The sequence below is a fragment of the Pseudophryne corroboree genome, chromosome 1 (assembly GCF_028390025.1).
Source record: "Pseudophryne corroboree isolate aPseCor3 chromosome 1, aPseCor3.hap2, whole genome shotgun sequence".
Lineage (NCBI taxonomy): Eukaryota > Metazoa > Chordata > Amphibia > Anura > Myobatrachidae > Pseudophryne > Pseudophryne corroboree.
The window spans coordinates 363,133,488-363,151,999 of NC_086444.1; the positions used below are offsets into that span (position 1 = coordinate 363,133,488).

General features: G+C 46.7%; 1 protein-coding gene across 3 annotated transcripts in view; it reads left to right on the forward strand.

Moving 5' to 3' along the window:
• DGCR2 (DiGeorge syndrome critical region gene 2) overlaps window positions 1–18,512 on the forward strand; it is a 235,362-nt gene that overhangs the window by 191,588 nt on the left and 25,262 nt on the right. For all 3 annotated transcript variants that reach the window (XM_063964807.1, XM_063964808.1, XM_063912969.1), the window contains 2 exons: window positions 1,233–1,309; window positions 1,489–1,665. In XM_063964807.1, coding sequence (XP_063820877.1) covers window positions 1,233–1,309; window positions 1,489–1,665 — 254 coding nt within the window. The remainder of the gene's footprint in view (window positions 1–1,232; window positions 1,310–1,488; window positions 1,666–18,512) is intronic.

The window sequence follows — 18,512 nt, forward strand, 5'->3', positions numbered from 1 at the left end:
TCTGTAATAATATTCAGCACCTCAAGGATATAAACTTACTTTGGATGGCTTAGAAGCCAGTATTGCGGGGGTATATTATTGCATGCATTGATAACAAACGCAAGTACCTTAATTAGAGGTTTCATGAGCTGATCTTGGCTTTGTACTTGCATTAAACTGCTTTAAAACATTATGCACAGAATGTTCTCTGTAATGTAGACTCTCAAAAGCATTGTTATCTTCGGTGGGGCAATAAGGCGTGGAAACTTAGTGAATGTGGTAAGACGCTAACGGGCCCCTTTTAAAATGTTAAAGATTGCATCTGACACCTGCCATTTGACATAGCGTACTCCATTCTGACCTATTCTAAGGACTTTATGCTGCCCTTCCAGATAATCCAGCTTTAGGAATAACATTTCTCAGAATGGCTGGCTACCCAACTTTAACCGAGGAAGAATGTGAGTCTTTGACTGTTTCGATGTCTGTGTAGGAGCGTGAATGGTAAAACTCCTGGTCAAGACGGATATTGAATATCACAAATTACTATCTCTGCATATTGTCCAGCACATGTTTTCCTTATAGAAATCTATTTTGACAGGTACCAAAAAACAGTAACAATATCACTTGCACTTCGGGTTGTCCAACAATGGATGAAGATATAGTTCTCTCATTTCCAATGAAATCGTCCATGTATATGTAAACATTAGTGTAATATTGTTAAAACTTTAAACTCCACACGTGAATGTTTGATAGAAAGTGGTGGAAACAGTCCCTTCCATGGACGTCTTATTATATTCTATACTTGTTAGATGGACAGGATTCATCAGCTCCACCATCCATGGGTAGAGAACAAAGTGTTAAAGAAACCTTTATGTGCCTAGCACCAACTTTGTTGAAGTACGCATACATGTAAGAGTATATCTACACATTAGGAGTCGATCACATTTTGGGCGCCTGGATCGGAATCAAGGAATCTTGATCTCTTAAAAGGGACTGTTTTTTTGTTTTTTGTTTTTTAAATAAAATTGTATTGGATATATTTTTTAATAATATTTCTTAACCTAATTCAATCCTTGGAAAAAAAGACTCTTTCTGAGCGTTTTTGGATAAAATGTCCGTTAAGTCGTTATTGCACTTTGTTGGCTATGTCGCCACCTTTATTTGGGTACAAGTTAAAGTAGCTATTTTGTGTATTTTATTATTTATTTATTTTAGTATTTTTAATATATATATATTTTTCTCCACATTTTTAGACTCTGGGTGGGTTACCAGTTTGTTATAACAAGCAGGAACCATTCTGTGGAGGGACACTGGGAGGTTGCATACAAAGGTAGGTGCAGAATTCAGAATTTTTGTCCAATTTACACACCTTAATCCGTAACATCTTGTTAAATGTAAATTGCAGTCCTGCTGCAGCAATCTACGAGAAGACATTATATTATTGCTTCTGGTAAAAAAACAACACATGACTCCAGTAGTAAGCGGTATCCCCCTGATCTCCCATCACAGGTTCCTCTGAAGTATTCTTACCCCCAGTACCAATCTTTGGAACAGCATTGTCTGAAAATGAGAACATCCTGTGTGCCCAGCTGCAGTATTTCCATCTGCCGTCTCTGCGGCACCATGGCCTGCACAGCTGGTATGCTGAGAACTGCAATGAAAAGTCATCCTTCCTCTGCAAACGCAGTAAGTAGGATTTATGGTGTGTGTATATATATATATGTTTGTGTATGTATGTATGTATGTGTGTATATATATATATATATATATATATATATATACTGTATATTAGGAATACATGAACGCTTTCTTTGTGTGTTGAATGACTGCTGTTCTATGTAATGGGCATGGAACTTTTTCACTGTTGGCATACATCATTTTTGTATACATTCTTTACCCATCTGTAGTATGTATACCCAATTGGCTGTAAAACCTTCTTCAGTGCGAAACAACCTGTTTCCAGGCCTGCACATCCAGCTGACCGTACCTACAGTACACAGGTGGCAACACTTCTGTGTTTAATTTTGCTTGTAGTGCCATAGCACTTTTTGTCGTTGTAGAATTAATTGGCAATTTCCCATGTAATACCATTTTGGTTAACATTCTTGTTTTTTTTTTTCATTGATGCACAGGGAGTTTTAAAGTATTTTGTGTGCTTGTAGCTCACCAAGAAAATATTTGAACCCGGTTAAAATTCTGGAGTTGTATAGTATGTGACTTTAAGTGTGCTCTTTTATTAAGCTGTGTATTGGATGATATTAAGGAAGGGGTGTGGTGATGGAGGTTTGCTTCGACTGCACATCCTAAACATAGGATGAGCTACCGTATTGAGGCTTGTAGTACCTTGCAGGAAAAAGAAAATGCTATGCACACTCGAAGCACTAAGAAACCTGATAGTCAAAACAATTATGAGGAACTCTAAAATGAACATGGAGTTCAAATGATGATCTTGGCATATATTTGGCCAAACGTGAGCCCATCCACCATGTCAATGTAAACCCCTTTTCTCTGACGTCCTAGTGGATGCTGGGGACTCCGTCAGGACCATGGGGAATAGCGGCTCCGCAGGAGACAGGGCACAAAATTTAAACGTTTGACCACTAGGTGGTGTGTACTGGCTCCTCCCCCTATGACCCTCCTCCAAGCCTCAGTTAGGTTTTTGTGCCCGTCCGAGCAGGGTGCAATCTAGGTGGCTCTCATAAAGAGCTGCTTAGAGTAAAAGTTTTGATAGTTTTATTATTTTCAGTGAGTCCTGCTGGCAACAGGCTCACTGCAACGAGGGACCTAGGGGAGAAGAAGTGAACTCACCTGCGTGCAGGATGGATTTGCTTCTTAGGCTACTGGACACTAGCTCCAGAGGGACGATCACAGGTACAGCCTGGATGGGTCACCGGAGCCGCGCCGCCGACCCCCTTGCAGATGCCGAAGTAAGAAGAGGTCCAGAAACCGGCGGCTGAAGGCTTTTCAGTCTTCATGAGGTAGCGCACAGCACTGCAGCTGTGCGCCATTGCGCTCAGGCACACTTCACACCGGCGGTCACTGAGGGTGCAGGGCGCTGGGGGGGGCGCCCTGGGCAGCAATGTTAATACCTTTCTGGCTAAAAAGAATACATCACATATAGTCCATGAGGCTATATGGATGTATTTCACCCCTGCCAGGTCTCAGAAAAACCGGGAGAAGAGCCCGCCGGAATAGGGGACGGGGCCTATCTCCTCAGCACACAGCGCCATTTTCCTACACAGCTCCGCTGCTAGGAAGGCTCCCAGGCTCTCCCCTGCACTGCACTACAGAAACAGGGTAAAAAACAGAGAGGGGGGGCATTTTTTGGCGATATTATATATATTTAAGCAGCTATAAGGAAACAACACTTATATAAGGTTGTTCCTATATAATTATAGCGCGTTGGTGTGTGCTGGCAAACTCTCCCTCTGTCTCCCCAAAGGGCTAGTGGGGTCCTGTCTTCTATCAGAGCATTCCCTGTGTGTCTGCTGTGTGTCGGTACGTGTGTGTCGACATGTATGAGGACGATGTTGGTGTGGAGGCGGAGCAATTGCCGGTAATGGTGATGTCACCCCCTAGGGAGTCGACACCGGAATGGATGGCTTTGTTTATGGAATTACGTGATAATGTCAGCACGCTGCAAAAGTCGGTTGACGACATGAGACGACCGGCAAACCAGTTAGTACCTGTACAGGCGTCTCAAACACCGTCAGGGGCTGTAAAACGCCCTTTGCCTCAGTCGGTCGACACAGACCCAGACACGGACACCGAATCTAGTGTCGACGGTGAAGAAACGAACGTATTTTCTCTATCGTCCTAGTGGATGCTGGGGTTCCTGAAAGGACCATGGGGAATAGCGGCTCCGCAGGAGACAGGGCACAAAAGTAAAGCTTTCCGATCAGGTGGTGTGCACTGGCTCCTCCCCCTATGACCCTCCTCCAAGCCAGTTAGATTTTTGTGCCCGGCCGAGAAGGGTGCAATCTAGGTGGCTCTCCTAAAGAGCTGCTTAGAAAAGTTTAGCTTAGGTTTTTTATTTTACAGTGAGTCCTGCTGGCAACAGGATCACTGCAACGAGGGACTTAGGGGAGAAGAAGTGAACTCACCTGCGTGCAGGATGGATTGGCTTCTTGGCTACTGGACATCAGCTCCAGAGGGACGATCACAGGTACAGCCTGGATGGTCACCGGAGCCTTGCCGCCGGCCCCCTTGCAGATGCTGAAGTAAGAAGAGGTCCAGAATCGGCGGCAGAAGACTCCTCAGTCTTCTAAAGGTAGCGCACAGCACTGCAGCTGTGCGCCATTTTCCTCTCAGCACACTTCACACGGCAGTCACTGAGGGTGCAGGGCGCTGGGAGGGGGGCGCCCTGGGAGGCAAATGAATACCTATTTTGGCTAAAAATACCTCACATATAGCCTCCGGAGGCTATATGGAGATATTTAACCCCTGCCAGAATCCGTTAAGAGCGGGAGACGAGGCCGCCGAAAAAGGGGCGGGGCCTATCTCCTCAGCACACAGCGCCATTTTCCCTCACAGAAAGGCTGGAGGGAAGGCTCCCAGGCTCTCCCCTGCACTGCACTACAGAAACAGGGTTAAAACAGAGAGGGGGGGCACTAATTTGGCGTTAGAAATATATAAAAAAAGATGCTATAAGGGAAAACACTTATATAAGGTTGTCCCTATATAATTATAGCGTTTTTGGTGTGTGCTGGTAAACTCTCCCTCTGTCTCTCCAAAGGGCTAGTGGGTCCTGTCCTCTATCAGAGCATTCCCTGTGTGTGTGCTGTGTGTCGGTACGTGTGTGTCGACATGTATGAGGACGATGTTGGTGAGGAGGCGGAGCAATTGCCTGTAATGGTGATGTCACTCTCTAGGGAGTCGACACCGGAATGGATGGCTTATTTAGGGAATTACGTGATAATGTCAACACGCTGCAAGGTCGGTTGACGACATGAGACGGCCGACAAACAATTAGTACCGGTCCAGACGTCTCAAAAACACCGTCAGGGGTTTTAAAACGCCCGTTTACTTTAGTCGGTCGACACAGACACAGACAGGGACACTGAATCCAGTGTCGACGGTGAATAAACAAACGTATTCCTTATTAGGGCCACACGTTAAAGGCAATGAAGGAGGTGTTTCATATTTCTGATACTACAAGTACCACAAAAGAGGGTATTATGTGGGATGTGAAAAAACTACCGTAGTTTTTCCTGAATCAGATAAATTAAATAAAGTGTGTGATGATGCGTGGGTTCCCCCCGATAGAAAATTATGGGCGGTATACCCTTTCCCGCCAGAAGTTAGGGCGCGTTGGGAAACACCCCTTAGGGTGGATAAGGCGCTCACACGCTTATCAAAACAAGTGGCGGTACCGTCTATAGATAGGGCCGTCCTCAAGGACCAGCTGACAGGAGGCTGGAAAATATCATAAAAAGTATATACACACATACTGGTGTTATACTGCGACCAGCGATCGCCTCAGCCTGGATGTGCAGAGCTGGGGTGGCTTGGTCGGATTCCCTGACTAAAAATATTGATACCCTTGACAGGGACAGTATTTTATTGACTATAGAGCATTTAAAGGATGCATTTCTATATATGCGAGATGCACAGAGGGATATTTGCACTCTGGCATCAAGAGTAAATGCGATGTCCATATCTGCCAGAAGATGTTATGGACACGACAGTGGTCAGGTGATGCAGATTCCAAACGGCACAAAGGTGTATTGCCGTATAAAGGAAGAGGAGTTATTTGGGGTCGGTCCATCGGACCTGGTGGCCACGGCAACTGCTGGAAAATCCGCCGTTTTTACCCTAAGTCACATCTCTGCAGAAAAAGACACCGTCTTTTCAGCCTCAGTCCTTTCGTCCCTATAAGATCATATCTGCCCAGGGATAGAGGAAAGGGAAGAAGACTGCAGCAGGCAGCCCATTCCCAGGAACAGAAGCGTTCCACCGCTTCTGACAAGTTCTCAGCATGGCGCTGAGACCGTACAGGACCCCTGGATCCTACAAGTAGTATCCCAGGGGTACAGATTGGAATGTCGAGACGTTTCCCCTTCGCAGGCTCCTGAAGTCTGCTTTACCAAGGTCTCCCTCCGACAAGGAGGCAGTATGGGAAAAAATTCACAAGCTGTATTCCCAGCAGGTGATAATTAAATTACCCCTCCTACTACAAGAAAAGGGGTATTATTCCACACTATATTGTGGTACTGAAGCCAGAAGGCTAGGTGAGACTTATTCTAAAAATTTTTTTGAACACTTACAAAGGTTCAAATCAAGATGGAGTCACTCAGAGCAGTGATAACGAACCAGGAAGAAGGGGACTATATAGTGTCCCGGGACATCAGGGATGCTTACCTCTATGTCCCAAATTTGCCCTTCTCACTAAGGGTACCTCAGGTTCGTGGTGCAGAACTGTCACTATCAGTTTCAGACGCTGCCGTTTGGATTGTCCACGGCACCCCGGGTCTTTACCAAGGTAATGGCCGAAATGATGATTCTTCTTCGAAGAAAAGGCGTCTTAATTATCCCTTACTTGGACGATCTCCTGATAAGGGCATAGTCCAGGGAACAGTTGGAGGTCGGAGTAGCACTATCTCGGATACTGCTACAACAGCACGGGTGGATTCTAAATATTCCAAAATCGCAGCTGATCCCGACGACACGTCTGCTGTGCCTAGGGATGATTCTGGACACAGTCCAGAAAAAGGTGTTTCTCCCGGAAGAGAAAGCCAGGGAGTTATCCGAGCTAGTCAGGAACCTCCTAAAAACAGTGCATCATTGCACAAGGGTCCTGGTAAAAATGGTGGCTTCCTACGAAGCAATTCCATTCGGCAGATTTCACGCAAGAACTTTTCAGTGGGATCTGCTGGACAAATGGTCCGGATCGCATCTTCAGATGCATCGGCGGATAACCCTATATCCAAGGACAAGGGTGTCTCTCCTGTGGTGGTTATAGAGTGCTCATCTTCTAGAGGGCCGCAGATTCGGCGTTCAGGATTGGATGCTGGTGACCACGGAGCCCAGCCCGAGAGGCTGGGGAGCAGTCACACAAGGAAAAAATTTCCAGGGAGTGTGATCAAGTCTGGAGACTTTTCTCCACATAAATATACTGGAGCTAAGGGTAAATTTATAATGCTCTAAGCTTAGCAAGACCTCTGCTTCAAGGTCAGCCGGTATTGATCCAGTGGGAAAAACATCACGGCAGTCGCCCACGTAAACAGACAGGGCGACACAAGAAGCAGGAGGGCAATGGCAAAAACTGCAAGGACTTTTCGCTGGGCGGAAAATCATGTGATAGCACTGTCAGCAGTGTTTCATCCCGGGAATGGAAACTGGGAAGCAGACTTCCTCAGCAGGCACGACCTCCACCCGGGAGAGTGGAAACTTCATCGGGAAGTTTTTTCCACATGATTGTAAACCGTTGGGAAATACCAAAGGTGGACATGATGGCGTCCCGTCTGAACAAAAAACGGGACAGGTATTGCGCCAGGTCAAGAGACCCTCAGGCAATAGCTGTGGACGTTCTGGTAACACCGTGGGTGTACCAGTCGGTGTATGTGTTCCCTCCTCTGCTTCTCATACCTAAGGTGCTGAGAATTATAAGACGTAGAGGAGTAAGAACTATACTCATGGCTCCGGATTGGCCAAGAAGGACTTGGTACCCGGAACTTTAAGAGATGCTTACAGAGGTCTTATGGCCTCTGCCGCTAAGAAGGGACTTGCTTCAGCAAGTACCATGTCTGTTCCAAGACTTACCGCAGCTGCGTTTGTCGGCATGGCGGTGGAAAGCCGGATCCTAAGGGAAAAAGGCATTCCGGAAGAGGTCATTCCTACCCTGGTCAAAGCCAGAAAGGAGGTGACCGCACAACATTATCACCACATGTGGCGAAAATATGTTGCGTGGTGTGAGGCCAGGAAGGCCCCACAAAGAAATTTCAACTCTGTCGTTCCTGCATTTCCTGCAAACAGGAGTGTCTATGGGCCTCAAATTGGGGTCCATTAAGGTTCAAATTTCGGCCCTGTCGATTTTCTTCCAGAAAGAATTGGCTTCAGTTCCTGAAGTCCAGAAGTTTGTCAAGGGAGTATTGCATATACAACCCCCTTTTTGTGCCTCCAGTGGCACTGTGGGATCTCAACGTAGTTCTGGGATTCCTCAAATCACATTGGTTTAAAACCAGTCAAATCTGTGGATTTGAAGCATCTCACATGAAAAGTGACCATGCTCTTGGCCCTGGCCTGGACCAGGCGAGTGTCAAATTGGTGGTTTTTTCTCAAAAAAGCCCATATCTGTTTGTCCATTCGGACAGGGCAGAGCTGCGGACTCGTCCCCAGTTCTCTCCCTAAAGGTGGTGTCAGTGTTTCACCTGAACCAGCTTATTGTGGTGCCTTGCACCTACTAGGGACTTGGAGGACTCCAAGTTGCTAGATGTTGTCAGGGCCCTGAAAATATGTTCCAGGACGGCTGGAGTCAGGAAAACTGACTTGCTGTTATCCTGTATGCACCCAACAAACTGGGTGCTCTTGCTTCTAAGCAGACTATTGCTAGTTGGATGTGTAATACAATTCAGCTTGCACATTCTGTGGCAGGCCTGCCACAGCCAAAATATGTAAATGCCCATTCCACAAGGAAGGTGGGCTCATCTTGGGCGGCTGCCCGAGGGGTCTCGGCTTTACAACTTTGCCGAGCAGCTACTTGGTCAGGGGCAAACACGTTTGCTAAATTCTACAAATTTGATACCCTGGCTAAGGAGGACCTGGAGTTCTCTCATTCGGTGCTGCAGAGTCATCCGCACTCTCCCGCCCGTTTGGGAGCTTTGGTATAATCCCCATGGTCCTTTCAGGAACCCCAGCATCCACTAGGACGATAGAGAAAATAAGAATTTACTTACCGATAATTCTATTTCTCGGAGTCCGTAGTGGATGCTGGGCGCCCATCCCAAGTGCGGATTATCTGCAATACTTGTACATAGTTATAAAAATCGGGTTATTATTGTTGTGAGCCATCTTTTCAGAGGCTCCGCTGTTATCATACTGTTAACTGGGTTTAGATCACAAGTTGTACGGTGTGATTGGTGTGGCTGGTATGAGTCTTACCCGGGATTCAAAATTCCTCCCTTATTGTGTACGCTCGTCCGGGCACAGTACCTAACTGGCTTGGAGGAGGGTCATAGGGGGAGGAGCCAGTGCACACCACCTGATCGGAAAGCTTTACTTTTGTGCCCTGTCTCCTGCGGAGCCGCTATTCCCCATGGTCCTTTCAGGAACCCCAGCATCCACTACGGACTCCGAGAAATAGAATTATCGGTAAGTAAATTCTTATTTTCCAGTAGGGCCACACGTTATATGATCACGGCAATGAAGGAGGCTTTGCATATCTCTGATACTGCAAGTACCACAAAAAGGGGTATTATGTGGGGTCTGAAAAAACTACCTGTAGTTTTTCCTGAATCAGAGGAATTGAATGACGTGTGTGATGAAGCGTGGGTTACCCCTGATAAAAAACTGCTAATTTCAAAGAAGTTATTGGCGTTATACCCTTTCCCGCCAGAGGTTAGGGCGCGCTGGGAAACACCCCCTAGGGTGGACAAGGCGCTCACACGTTTATCCAAACAAGTGGCGTTACCGTCTCCTGATACGGCCGCCCTCAAGGATCCAGCTGATAGGAGGCTGGAAAATACTCTAAAAAGTATATACACACATACTGGTGTTATACTGCGACCAGCAATCGCCTCAGCCTGGATGTGCAGTGCTGGGGTGGCTTGGTCGGATTCCCTGACTGAAAATATTGATACCCTGGATAGGGACAGTATTTTATTGACTATAGAGCAATTAAAGGATGCATTCCTTTATATGCGAGATGCACAGAGGGATATCTGCACTCTGGCATCAAGAGTAAGTGCGATGTTCATATCTGCCAGAAGAAGTCTATGGACACGACAGTGGTCAGGCGATGCGGATTCCAAACGGCATATGGAAGTATTGCCGTATAAAGGGGAGGAATTATTTGGGGTCTGTCTATCGGATTTGGTAGCCACGGCAACAGCCGGGAAGTCCACCTTTTTACCTCAAGTCCCCTCCCAGCAGAAAAAGACGCAGTCTTTTCAGCCGCAGTCCTTTCGTTCCTATAAGAACAAGCGAGCAAAAGGACATTCATATTTGCCCCGAGGCAAAGGAAAGGGTAAGAGACTGCAGCAAGCAGCCCCTTCCCAGGAGCAGAAGTCCTCCCCGGCTTCTGCAAAGGCCTCAGCATGACGCTGGGACCTTACAAGCGGACTCAGGGGCGGTGGGGGGTCGCCTCAAGAATTTCAGCGCACAGTGGGCTCACTCGCAGGTGGACCCCTGGATCCTGCAGGTAGTATCTCAGGGTTACAGGTTGGAATTCGAGAAGTCTCCCCCTCGCCGGTTCCTAAAATCTGCTTTGCCAACGTCTCCCTCAGACAGGGCGACGGTATTGGAAGCCATTCACAAGCTGTATTCTCAGCAGGTGATAATCAAGGTACCCCTTCTACAACAGGGAAAGGGGTATTACTCCACGCTATTTGTGGTACCGAAGCCGGACGGCTCGGTAAGACCTATTCTAAATCTGAAATCTCTGAACCTGTACATACAAAAATTCAAGTTCAAGATGGAGTCACTCAGAGCAGTGATAGCGAATCTGGAAGAAGGGGATTTTATGGTGTCCTTGGACATCAAGGATGCTTACCTTCATGTCCCAATTTGCCCTTCACACCAAGGGTACCTCAGGTTCGTGGTACAAAACTGTCATTATCAGTTTCAGACGCTGCCGTTTGGATTGTCCACGGCACCCAGGGTCTTTACCAAGGTAATGGCCGAAATGATGATCCTTCTTCGAAGAGAAGGCGTATTAATTATCCCTTACTTGGACGATCTCCTGATAAGGGCAAGATCCAGAGAACAGCTGGAGGTCGGAGTAGCACTAACTCAAGTAGTGCTCCAACAGCACGGGTGGATTCTGAATTTTCCAAAATCCCAACTGATCCCGACGACACGTCTGCTGTTCCTAGGGATGATTCTGGACACTGTTCAGAAAAAGGTATTTCTTCCGGAGGAGAAAGCCAGGGAGTTATCCGAACTCGTCAGGAACCTCCTAAAACCAGGGACAGTGTCTGTGCATCAATGCACAAGAGTCCTGGGAAAAATGGTGGCTTCTTACGAAGCGATTCCATTCGGCAGATTCCATGCACGAATTTTTCAGTGGGATCTGCTAGACAAATGGTCCAGATCGCATCTGCAGATGCATCAGCGGATAAAATTGTCGACAAGGACAAGGGTCTCTCTGCTATGGTGGTTGCAGAGTGCTCATCTGTTAAAGGGCCGCAGATTCGGCATACAGAACTGGGTCCTAGTGACCACGGATGCCAGCCTGAGAGGCTGGGGAGCGGTCACACAAGGAAGAAACTTCCAGGGCGTGTGGTCAAGCCTGGAAACGTCTCTTCACATAAATATACTGGAACTAAGAGCAATCTACAATGCTCTAAGCCTGGCAAAACCTCTGCTTCAGGGTCAGCCGGTGTTGATCCAGTCGGACAACATCACGGCAGTCGCCCATGTAAACAGACAGGGCGGCACAAGAAGCAGGAGGGCAATGGCAGAAGCTGCAAGGATTCTTCGCTGGGCGGAAAATCATGTGATAGCACTGTCAGCAGTGTTCATCCCGGGAGTGGACAACTGGGAAGCAGACTTCCTCAGCAGACACGATCTTCACCCGGGAGAGTGGGGACTTCATCCAGAAGTCTTCCACATGATTGTAGTCCATTGGGAAAGACCAATGGTGGACATGATGGCGTCCCGCCTCAACAAAAAACTGGACCGGTATTGCGCCAGGTCAAGAGACCCTCAGGCAATAGCTGTGGACGCTCTGGTAACACCATGGGTGTACCAGTCAGTGTATGTGTTCCCTCCTCTGCCTCTCATACCCAAGGTACTGAGAATTATACGGCAAAGGGGAGTAAGAACGATACTAGTGGCTCCGGACTGGCCAAGAAGGACTTGGTACCCGGAACTTCAGGAGATGCTCACGGAAGATCCGTGGCCTCTACCTCTAAGAAGGGATCTGCTTCAGCAGGGACCGTGTCTATTCCAAGACTTACCGCGGCTGCGTTTGACGGCATGGCGGTTGAACGCCGGATCCTAAGGGAAAAAGGCATTCCGGAAGAGGTCATCCCTACCCTGGTCAAAGCCAGGATGGAGGTGACTGCACAACATTATCACCGCATTTGGAGAAAATATGTTGCATGGTGTGAGGCCAGGAAGGCCCCGACAGAGGAATTTCAACTGGGTCGATTCCTACATTTCCTGCAAACAGGATTATCTATGGGCCTCAAATTAGGGTCCATTAAGGTTCAAATTTCGGCCCTGTCGATTTTCTTCCAGAAAGAATTGGCTTCAGTTCCTGAAGTCCAGACTTTTGTAAAAGGACTACTGGCCCTGGCTTCAGCCAGGAGAGTGTCGGAATTGGCGGCTTTATCGTATAAAAGCCCATATCTGATTTTCCATTCGGACAGGGCAGAATTGAGGACGCATCCTCATTTTCTGCCTAAGGTGGTATCAGCGTTTCACCTGAACCAGCCTATTGTGGTGCCTGCGGCTACTAGCGATTTGGAGGATTCCAAGTTGCTGGACGTTGTCAGAGCATTGAAAATATATATTTCAAGGACGGCTGGAGTCAGAAAATCTGACTCGCTGTTTATACTGTATGCACCCAACAAGCTGGGTGCTCCTGCTTCTAAGCAGACGATTGCTCGTTGGATTTGTAGCACAATTCAACTGGCACATTCTGTGGCAGGCCTGCCACAGCCTAAATCTGTCAATGCCCACTCCACAAGGAAGGTGGGCTCATCTTGGGCGGCTGCCCGAGGGGTCTCGGCATTACAACTCTGCCGAGCAGCTACGTGGTCAGGGGAGAACACGTTTGTAAAATTCTACAAATTTGATACCCTGGCTAAGGAGGACCTGGAGTTCTCTCATTCGGTGCTGCAGAGTCATCCGCACTCTCCCGCCCGTTTGGGAGCTTTGGTATAATCCCCATGGTCCTGACGGAGTCCCCAGCATCCACTAGGACGTCAGAGAAAATAAGAATTTACTCACCGGTAATTCTATTTCTCGTAGTCCGTAGTGGATGCTGGGCGCCCATCCCAAGTGCGGATTGTCTGCAATACTTGTACATAGTTATTGTTACAAAAAAATCGGGTTGTTTATTGTTGTGAGCCATCTTTTCAGAGGCTCCTACGTTATCATACTGTTAACTGGGTTCAGATCACAAGTTGTACGGTGTGATTGGTGTGGCTGGTATGAGTCTTACCCGGGATTCAAAATCCTTCCTTATTGTGTACGCTCGTCCGGGCACAGTATCCTAACTGAGGCTTGGAGGAGGGTCATAGGGGGAGGAGCCAGTACACACCACCTAGTGGTCAAACTTTTAAATTTTGTGCCCTGTCTCCTGCGGAGCCGCTATTCCCCATGGTCCTGACGGAGTCCCCAGCATCCACTACGGACTTCGAGAAATAGAATTACCGGTGAGTAAATTCTTATTTTAGATTGGGTCCATAGCATTCCTTATACTAAACACAACCATAATACAAATGGAAAATAGATTGGAAAACTATAACAGAATGATACAGCCAAATGCAGAGTGTAGTTATTGGGGTAGATGAAGGAAAGGATAGAGCATCTCATTATGGCTAGTCAAATGAAAATAGAAGGTGTAAGTAGAAATCACCATTCAGTGATCCTGTACCCAACAAGTGGTCAGATACACATGGTCAAAGTGTCTGGTGGGGAATGGGAGAAAGCAGAACAGAAGCTCTGTAGTGCCAGGGATACTAGGAGTGGAGAACAGACGAAGAGGGTCCCACCCATATGGTTTTAACCATATAGGTTTTGCCTGCCTCAGGCAAGTGATACAAAATCCCTAATAAGCTGTGGCCCCCGCCGGCTTATCGGAGCTAAGTGGATAGGTCCTGGTGAGACCATTACCGCGGTAATTTACAGCGGGTAATTGGATACCCCCCAGTGCATTGCTGCTCATTGACATTCCTGTGTCTATTTAGACCCTTAATTGCCACAAGGGGGTCATTGTACCAACCTACTGTATATCTTGATAAGCTTATAAAACCTTGAATCCGACAACACCCTTATTACCCGATGAATACATCTTCACTACTTAAATAAGTTATCAACTCAGTGGCAGCCAGGTTGACTTCCATATGCCTAGCTTTAAAGTTTTATTTGCAGTTGACAGCTTTGAGTTTGGTAGTCCATTTTTAGCTATACGCATCAATTCTGCTGTATGCTTATAGCTAAAAATGGCAGTGCACTGGTATTTGCTGCAGTTTTTTAGAGTTGTCCTGCCACTGGTTACGTAACCCTCCCCATTTGTCCGGGCTTGGGACCGGCTATGAGATTTACTGGCTTGGTTAAGCTGAGCTGATGGTGGAGCTTGCTGTGTCTGGCGCACAGTCTGAAGCTGACGGGGGAGTTTGCGTGCGGTGTGTGGTGCACAGCCTGCAGCTGAGCTTACGGTAGAGCTTGCAGTGTATGGCGCAGAGCCTGGACCTGATATCACGATAGCATTAGACCACACACACAGGAACTAGAGCTGGAACAGATGCGCAGATATACTGCCCGGATACGGAAAGCATGTCTCTAGAGCTCAGGTTCTCAAACTCTGCCCTCAGGACTCCACACAGTGCATGTTTTGCAGGTCTCACAGAATCACAAATTAAATAATTAGCTCCACCTGTTGACCTTTTTATAATGTGTCAGTTGATAATAAATACACCGGTGCACCTGCTGGGTTACCTGAAAAACGTTGACTGTTTTGGAGTCCTGAGGACAAAGTTTGAGAACTTATGCACTAGAGAGTAGTTCTGGCAGTAAGTTCCCTGCCAGAGATGGTTTAAATAGTGCTCTTGTCCCACATTGGCTGAGCTGAACATGTGTGTAGGCAATGGATCCTGGTTGGTAGTTAGGGGATACCGGCCAAGATGATCGTACCGATACTCAGACAGTGCAGGACATCCAGCTGGTTGGCATGCATATGAAGCTCAGGAATAACTTTGATTGCCAGAAGGAGCACAAAATGGCAGTTATACGGCTCCGCAGGGTAAGGTGATGGCATGGCACCCTGATGTGTGACAACCTATTCATTATATAACACCAGCAAATCATGGCCAGTAATTGTCTAAGTTTGTTTTTATGTTCTCCTGTTCACCCTCTGCTCTAAGGTCATCAAAAATCTGGGTGAAATACTGAGGGTCAGCGTTGATGTGCAGCATCTTTGAGCTCATCCAGTCAATAACCACAGAAATGCTACGGCTTCAAAAGGCTTCCTTTGAGCTTTCGACTAGGAAAGGCCTCAGTGGGTTGGAGGCGTCACTGCCCACTTATGTGTATGCTGGATACAGGCATGTTGACAGATGCCAGTAGTTTCAGCTCACTCTCCAGCTCTGATGAAATAACCTCTTGGTAGAGGATGTAGAGAGACACTATTGGCCGGGGTAATAAAGCCTACGTCCTGCCAGGTGATAAAGCCTAAGTCCAGTGAGAGACTTGTCTATACTCATCAGCCATAGAACAATATCTGCAGGTGACAGATGCTTTTTCTTGTTTCACCTCTGACAGATGAACTCCCCAAGTCAGCTCACTGGTGGATGCCTACACCGTCAGGCATTTTGGAGGTGAGAAATGTTGATGGTCTTTAGCTGGCTTCTAGACACTAGACACTCGACACAGGCTTCTTAGCAAAAGTATCGTGTAAGACCTGTGTATAGGTTGATAAATCAGCACAGGACAGGGAATCCTTAGAGCTCTCACTGATTAGGTGGGTAACATTGTTTTGGCCATTTTCCCATTGTCTCCTTTTAGTCATAAATCGCTTAAAGTGCGAGAAGACCGAATGTGTCTCAACAAATCTTCCAGGCTCGCTGTTCAGGACAGCAATGCAGTGCTTTCCCCTTGATGAGTCTTCATCTGGTAGGCTTGCTTTGCGGCAGCACGGGTAACAATTACACATTCCTATTCAAGTTTCTATTCTGTATCTATGGAACCTGCAAGAAATAATATCTGCAGGAATCCAATTTGGATTTGGTCTGTGGTGGCTCTAACTGCTGAAAACAATCAGATAGACACTGTTTTCCTTTGCGTTGTGTGTGTGAAGCTACCCAGTTGTGGACTAAGTAGCAACTGAGTGCTGCAGGTTGTAGTCAGAGGTTTTTGCTGCTTACAGTGGGATTGTGACACTGCATGATTGTGATGCGCTAATAATAATAATAATAATTATTTATTACCAGATATTTATAAAGTGCACATGTATTCCGCAGCACTTTACAGAGAATGTTTGGCTCTTCACATCAGTCCCGGCCCCAGTGGAGCTTACAATTTATATTCCCTACCACATGTACATGCACACACATTTATGCTAGGGTTAAGCTTTTTTTGGAGTCCATTATCCTACCAGTATATATATTTGGATTGTGGGAGTTAACCGAAGTACCCGGAGGAAACCCATGCAAGCACAGGGAGAATATACAAACTACACACAATTGTGGCCATAGTGGTAATTGAACCCATGACCTCACTACTGTGAGGCTGTAATGCTAGCCATTACACTGTCCGTGCTGCCCTCATTTATGCTAATGAGCTACTGATACATCTAGGCCAGGTCTGGCCAACCTGTGGCACTCCTGCTGTTGTGAAACTACGTCCCAGCATGCCCTAACCAGTTTTGCTGTTTGAGAATGCTAAAACTGTGGCAGGGCATGCTGGGTTGTTTAGTTTCATAACAGCTGGAGAGCCTCAGGTTGGCCAAGCCTAATCTAGGCAATTCAAGAAGTGACGAAAATTGGAGAAAATATAGACGGTATTACCATCTTATTAAAGCACAGTAAGGAAAGGAATATGTTTAAAATAAATGATGGAGAAGTAGTTAGGATATTTGGATAATCTGAGAGCTAATTGGTTGAAAATAAAACAAATGCTAAAACAATGTTTCGTTCAGCAATGGATCTATAACCACCCCTTGCGGGCTCGGTGGCGAGCTGAGCACACCTCATGTTCTATTCCCACTCTGTTGGTGTCGTGTACACCCTTGAGTGGGAATAGTCCCTGCTAATCAGCATGCCAACTGTCGGGATTTAGAAGGGGGCGGGATGTAGCCGTCGGTTATGTGACCGGTGGTCTCCTGACAGTCTGTCACATAACTACATCCCGATAGGACAGGTGGCTTTTATCTGCCGTCAAATTCTACGTTTCTATGTTACATTGTGCAATTATTGTAAAGATCAGCCACCGATAATTGCATAGTGTATGGCTGCGACTGAGCAGCAATTACTGCTCTGTCTGGCATCCAGCATGTTCGCCAGATGTTTGGATGTGACTGTGGAAAAACTTTCCATCAGACAGAACAATTATCTGACAGTGTATGGCAATACCAGACAAGTGGTCTGTTTGTCTGAGTAAAGAGTTTGTTCTTGCAGGGTGTGGCCAGCACAACACATTTATATTAATTTATCAAGGACTTATAATAGGTGAGTCCCTTGATAACTTGATATAATGTCCGTATTAGCAGTGTTAGGGACTCACTTGGGCGCCCAAATGGGTCTCTTCACACGCATTTCAGCTCGCTGCATCCGGGGGTAGCAAGCTGAAATGAAGTGGTCGCGCCTGTCGGCAGTAACATTGGAATACTGCCGGCAGGCGCGACAGGGGACAGGAGGGGGGACTGAAGATTTGAATCCAGCCCTATGTTAAATGTAGATTTTATTATAATTTTGACTATCTGTGTTCTTAGTGCTTAGAGTGTGCACCTGCGTTCTCTTTTTCCTATTGGACAATATCATCCACACCAGCAGTAATACAGTTTTCTAATGCCTTCCAGCTGGGGTCCTTATGAAGTATTAGTACATGACTTGAAAACAAATAATGAAGAAGGGGACTTCACCTGCGCTCCACAGTAAATTCACAATTCGAGTAATTCCCGAGTTATTTGAAAACTCACGTGGGTGCCATGCAAGAGAGGAAAAATGTACATATAGTGAAGTACAATTTTAATAGGGCACAAATAAAACACAATGTTAAAACGTTAAACAATCCAGCATTAAATACATAATTGGTAGCAGCATATATATTTTGCAGCATATGAATAGGACTGCGATGAGGGGTAGTTGGGAATTACCAGATGTATAGAACGGTGCACAGTTCAATGCTAGCTTGTGGGTTTTATGGTGAAGGGAAACCCGGGAATCCCCTCTGCCACGCTGCACTGGAACGGTCAGTCCGCCGCTGGACACAGGGCTGTGAGCAGGGGAGCAGCGGCGGACTGACCGTTCAGTGCAGCGTGGCAGAGGGGATTCCCGGGTTTCCCTTCACCATAAAATCCGCAAGCTGGCATTGAACTGTGCACAGTTCTATACATGTATATGTGAATTTACTGTGGAGCGCAGGATAAGTCCCCTTCTTCATTATTTGTTTGCACTTGTGGTGAAGGAGTTGGGAACCTTCTTTGAAGG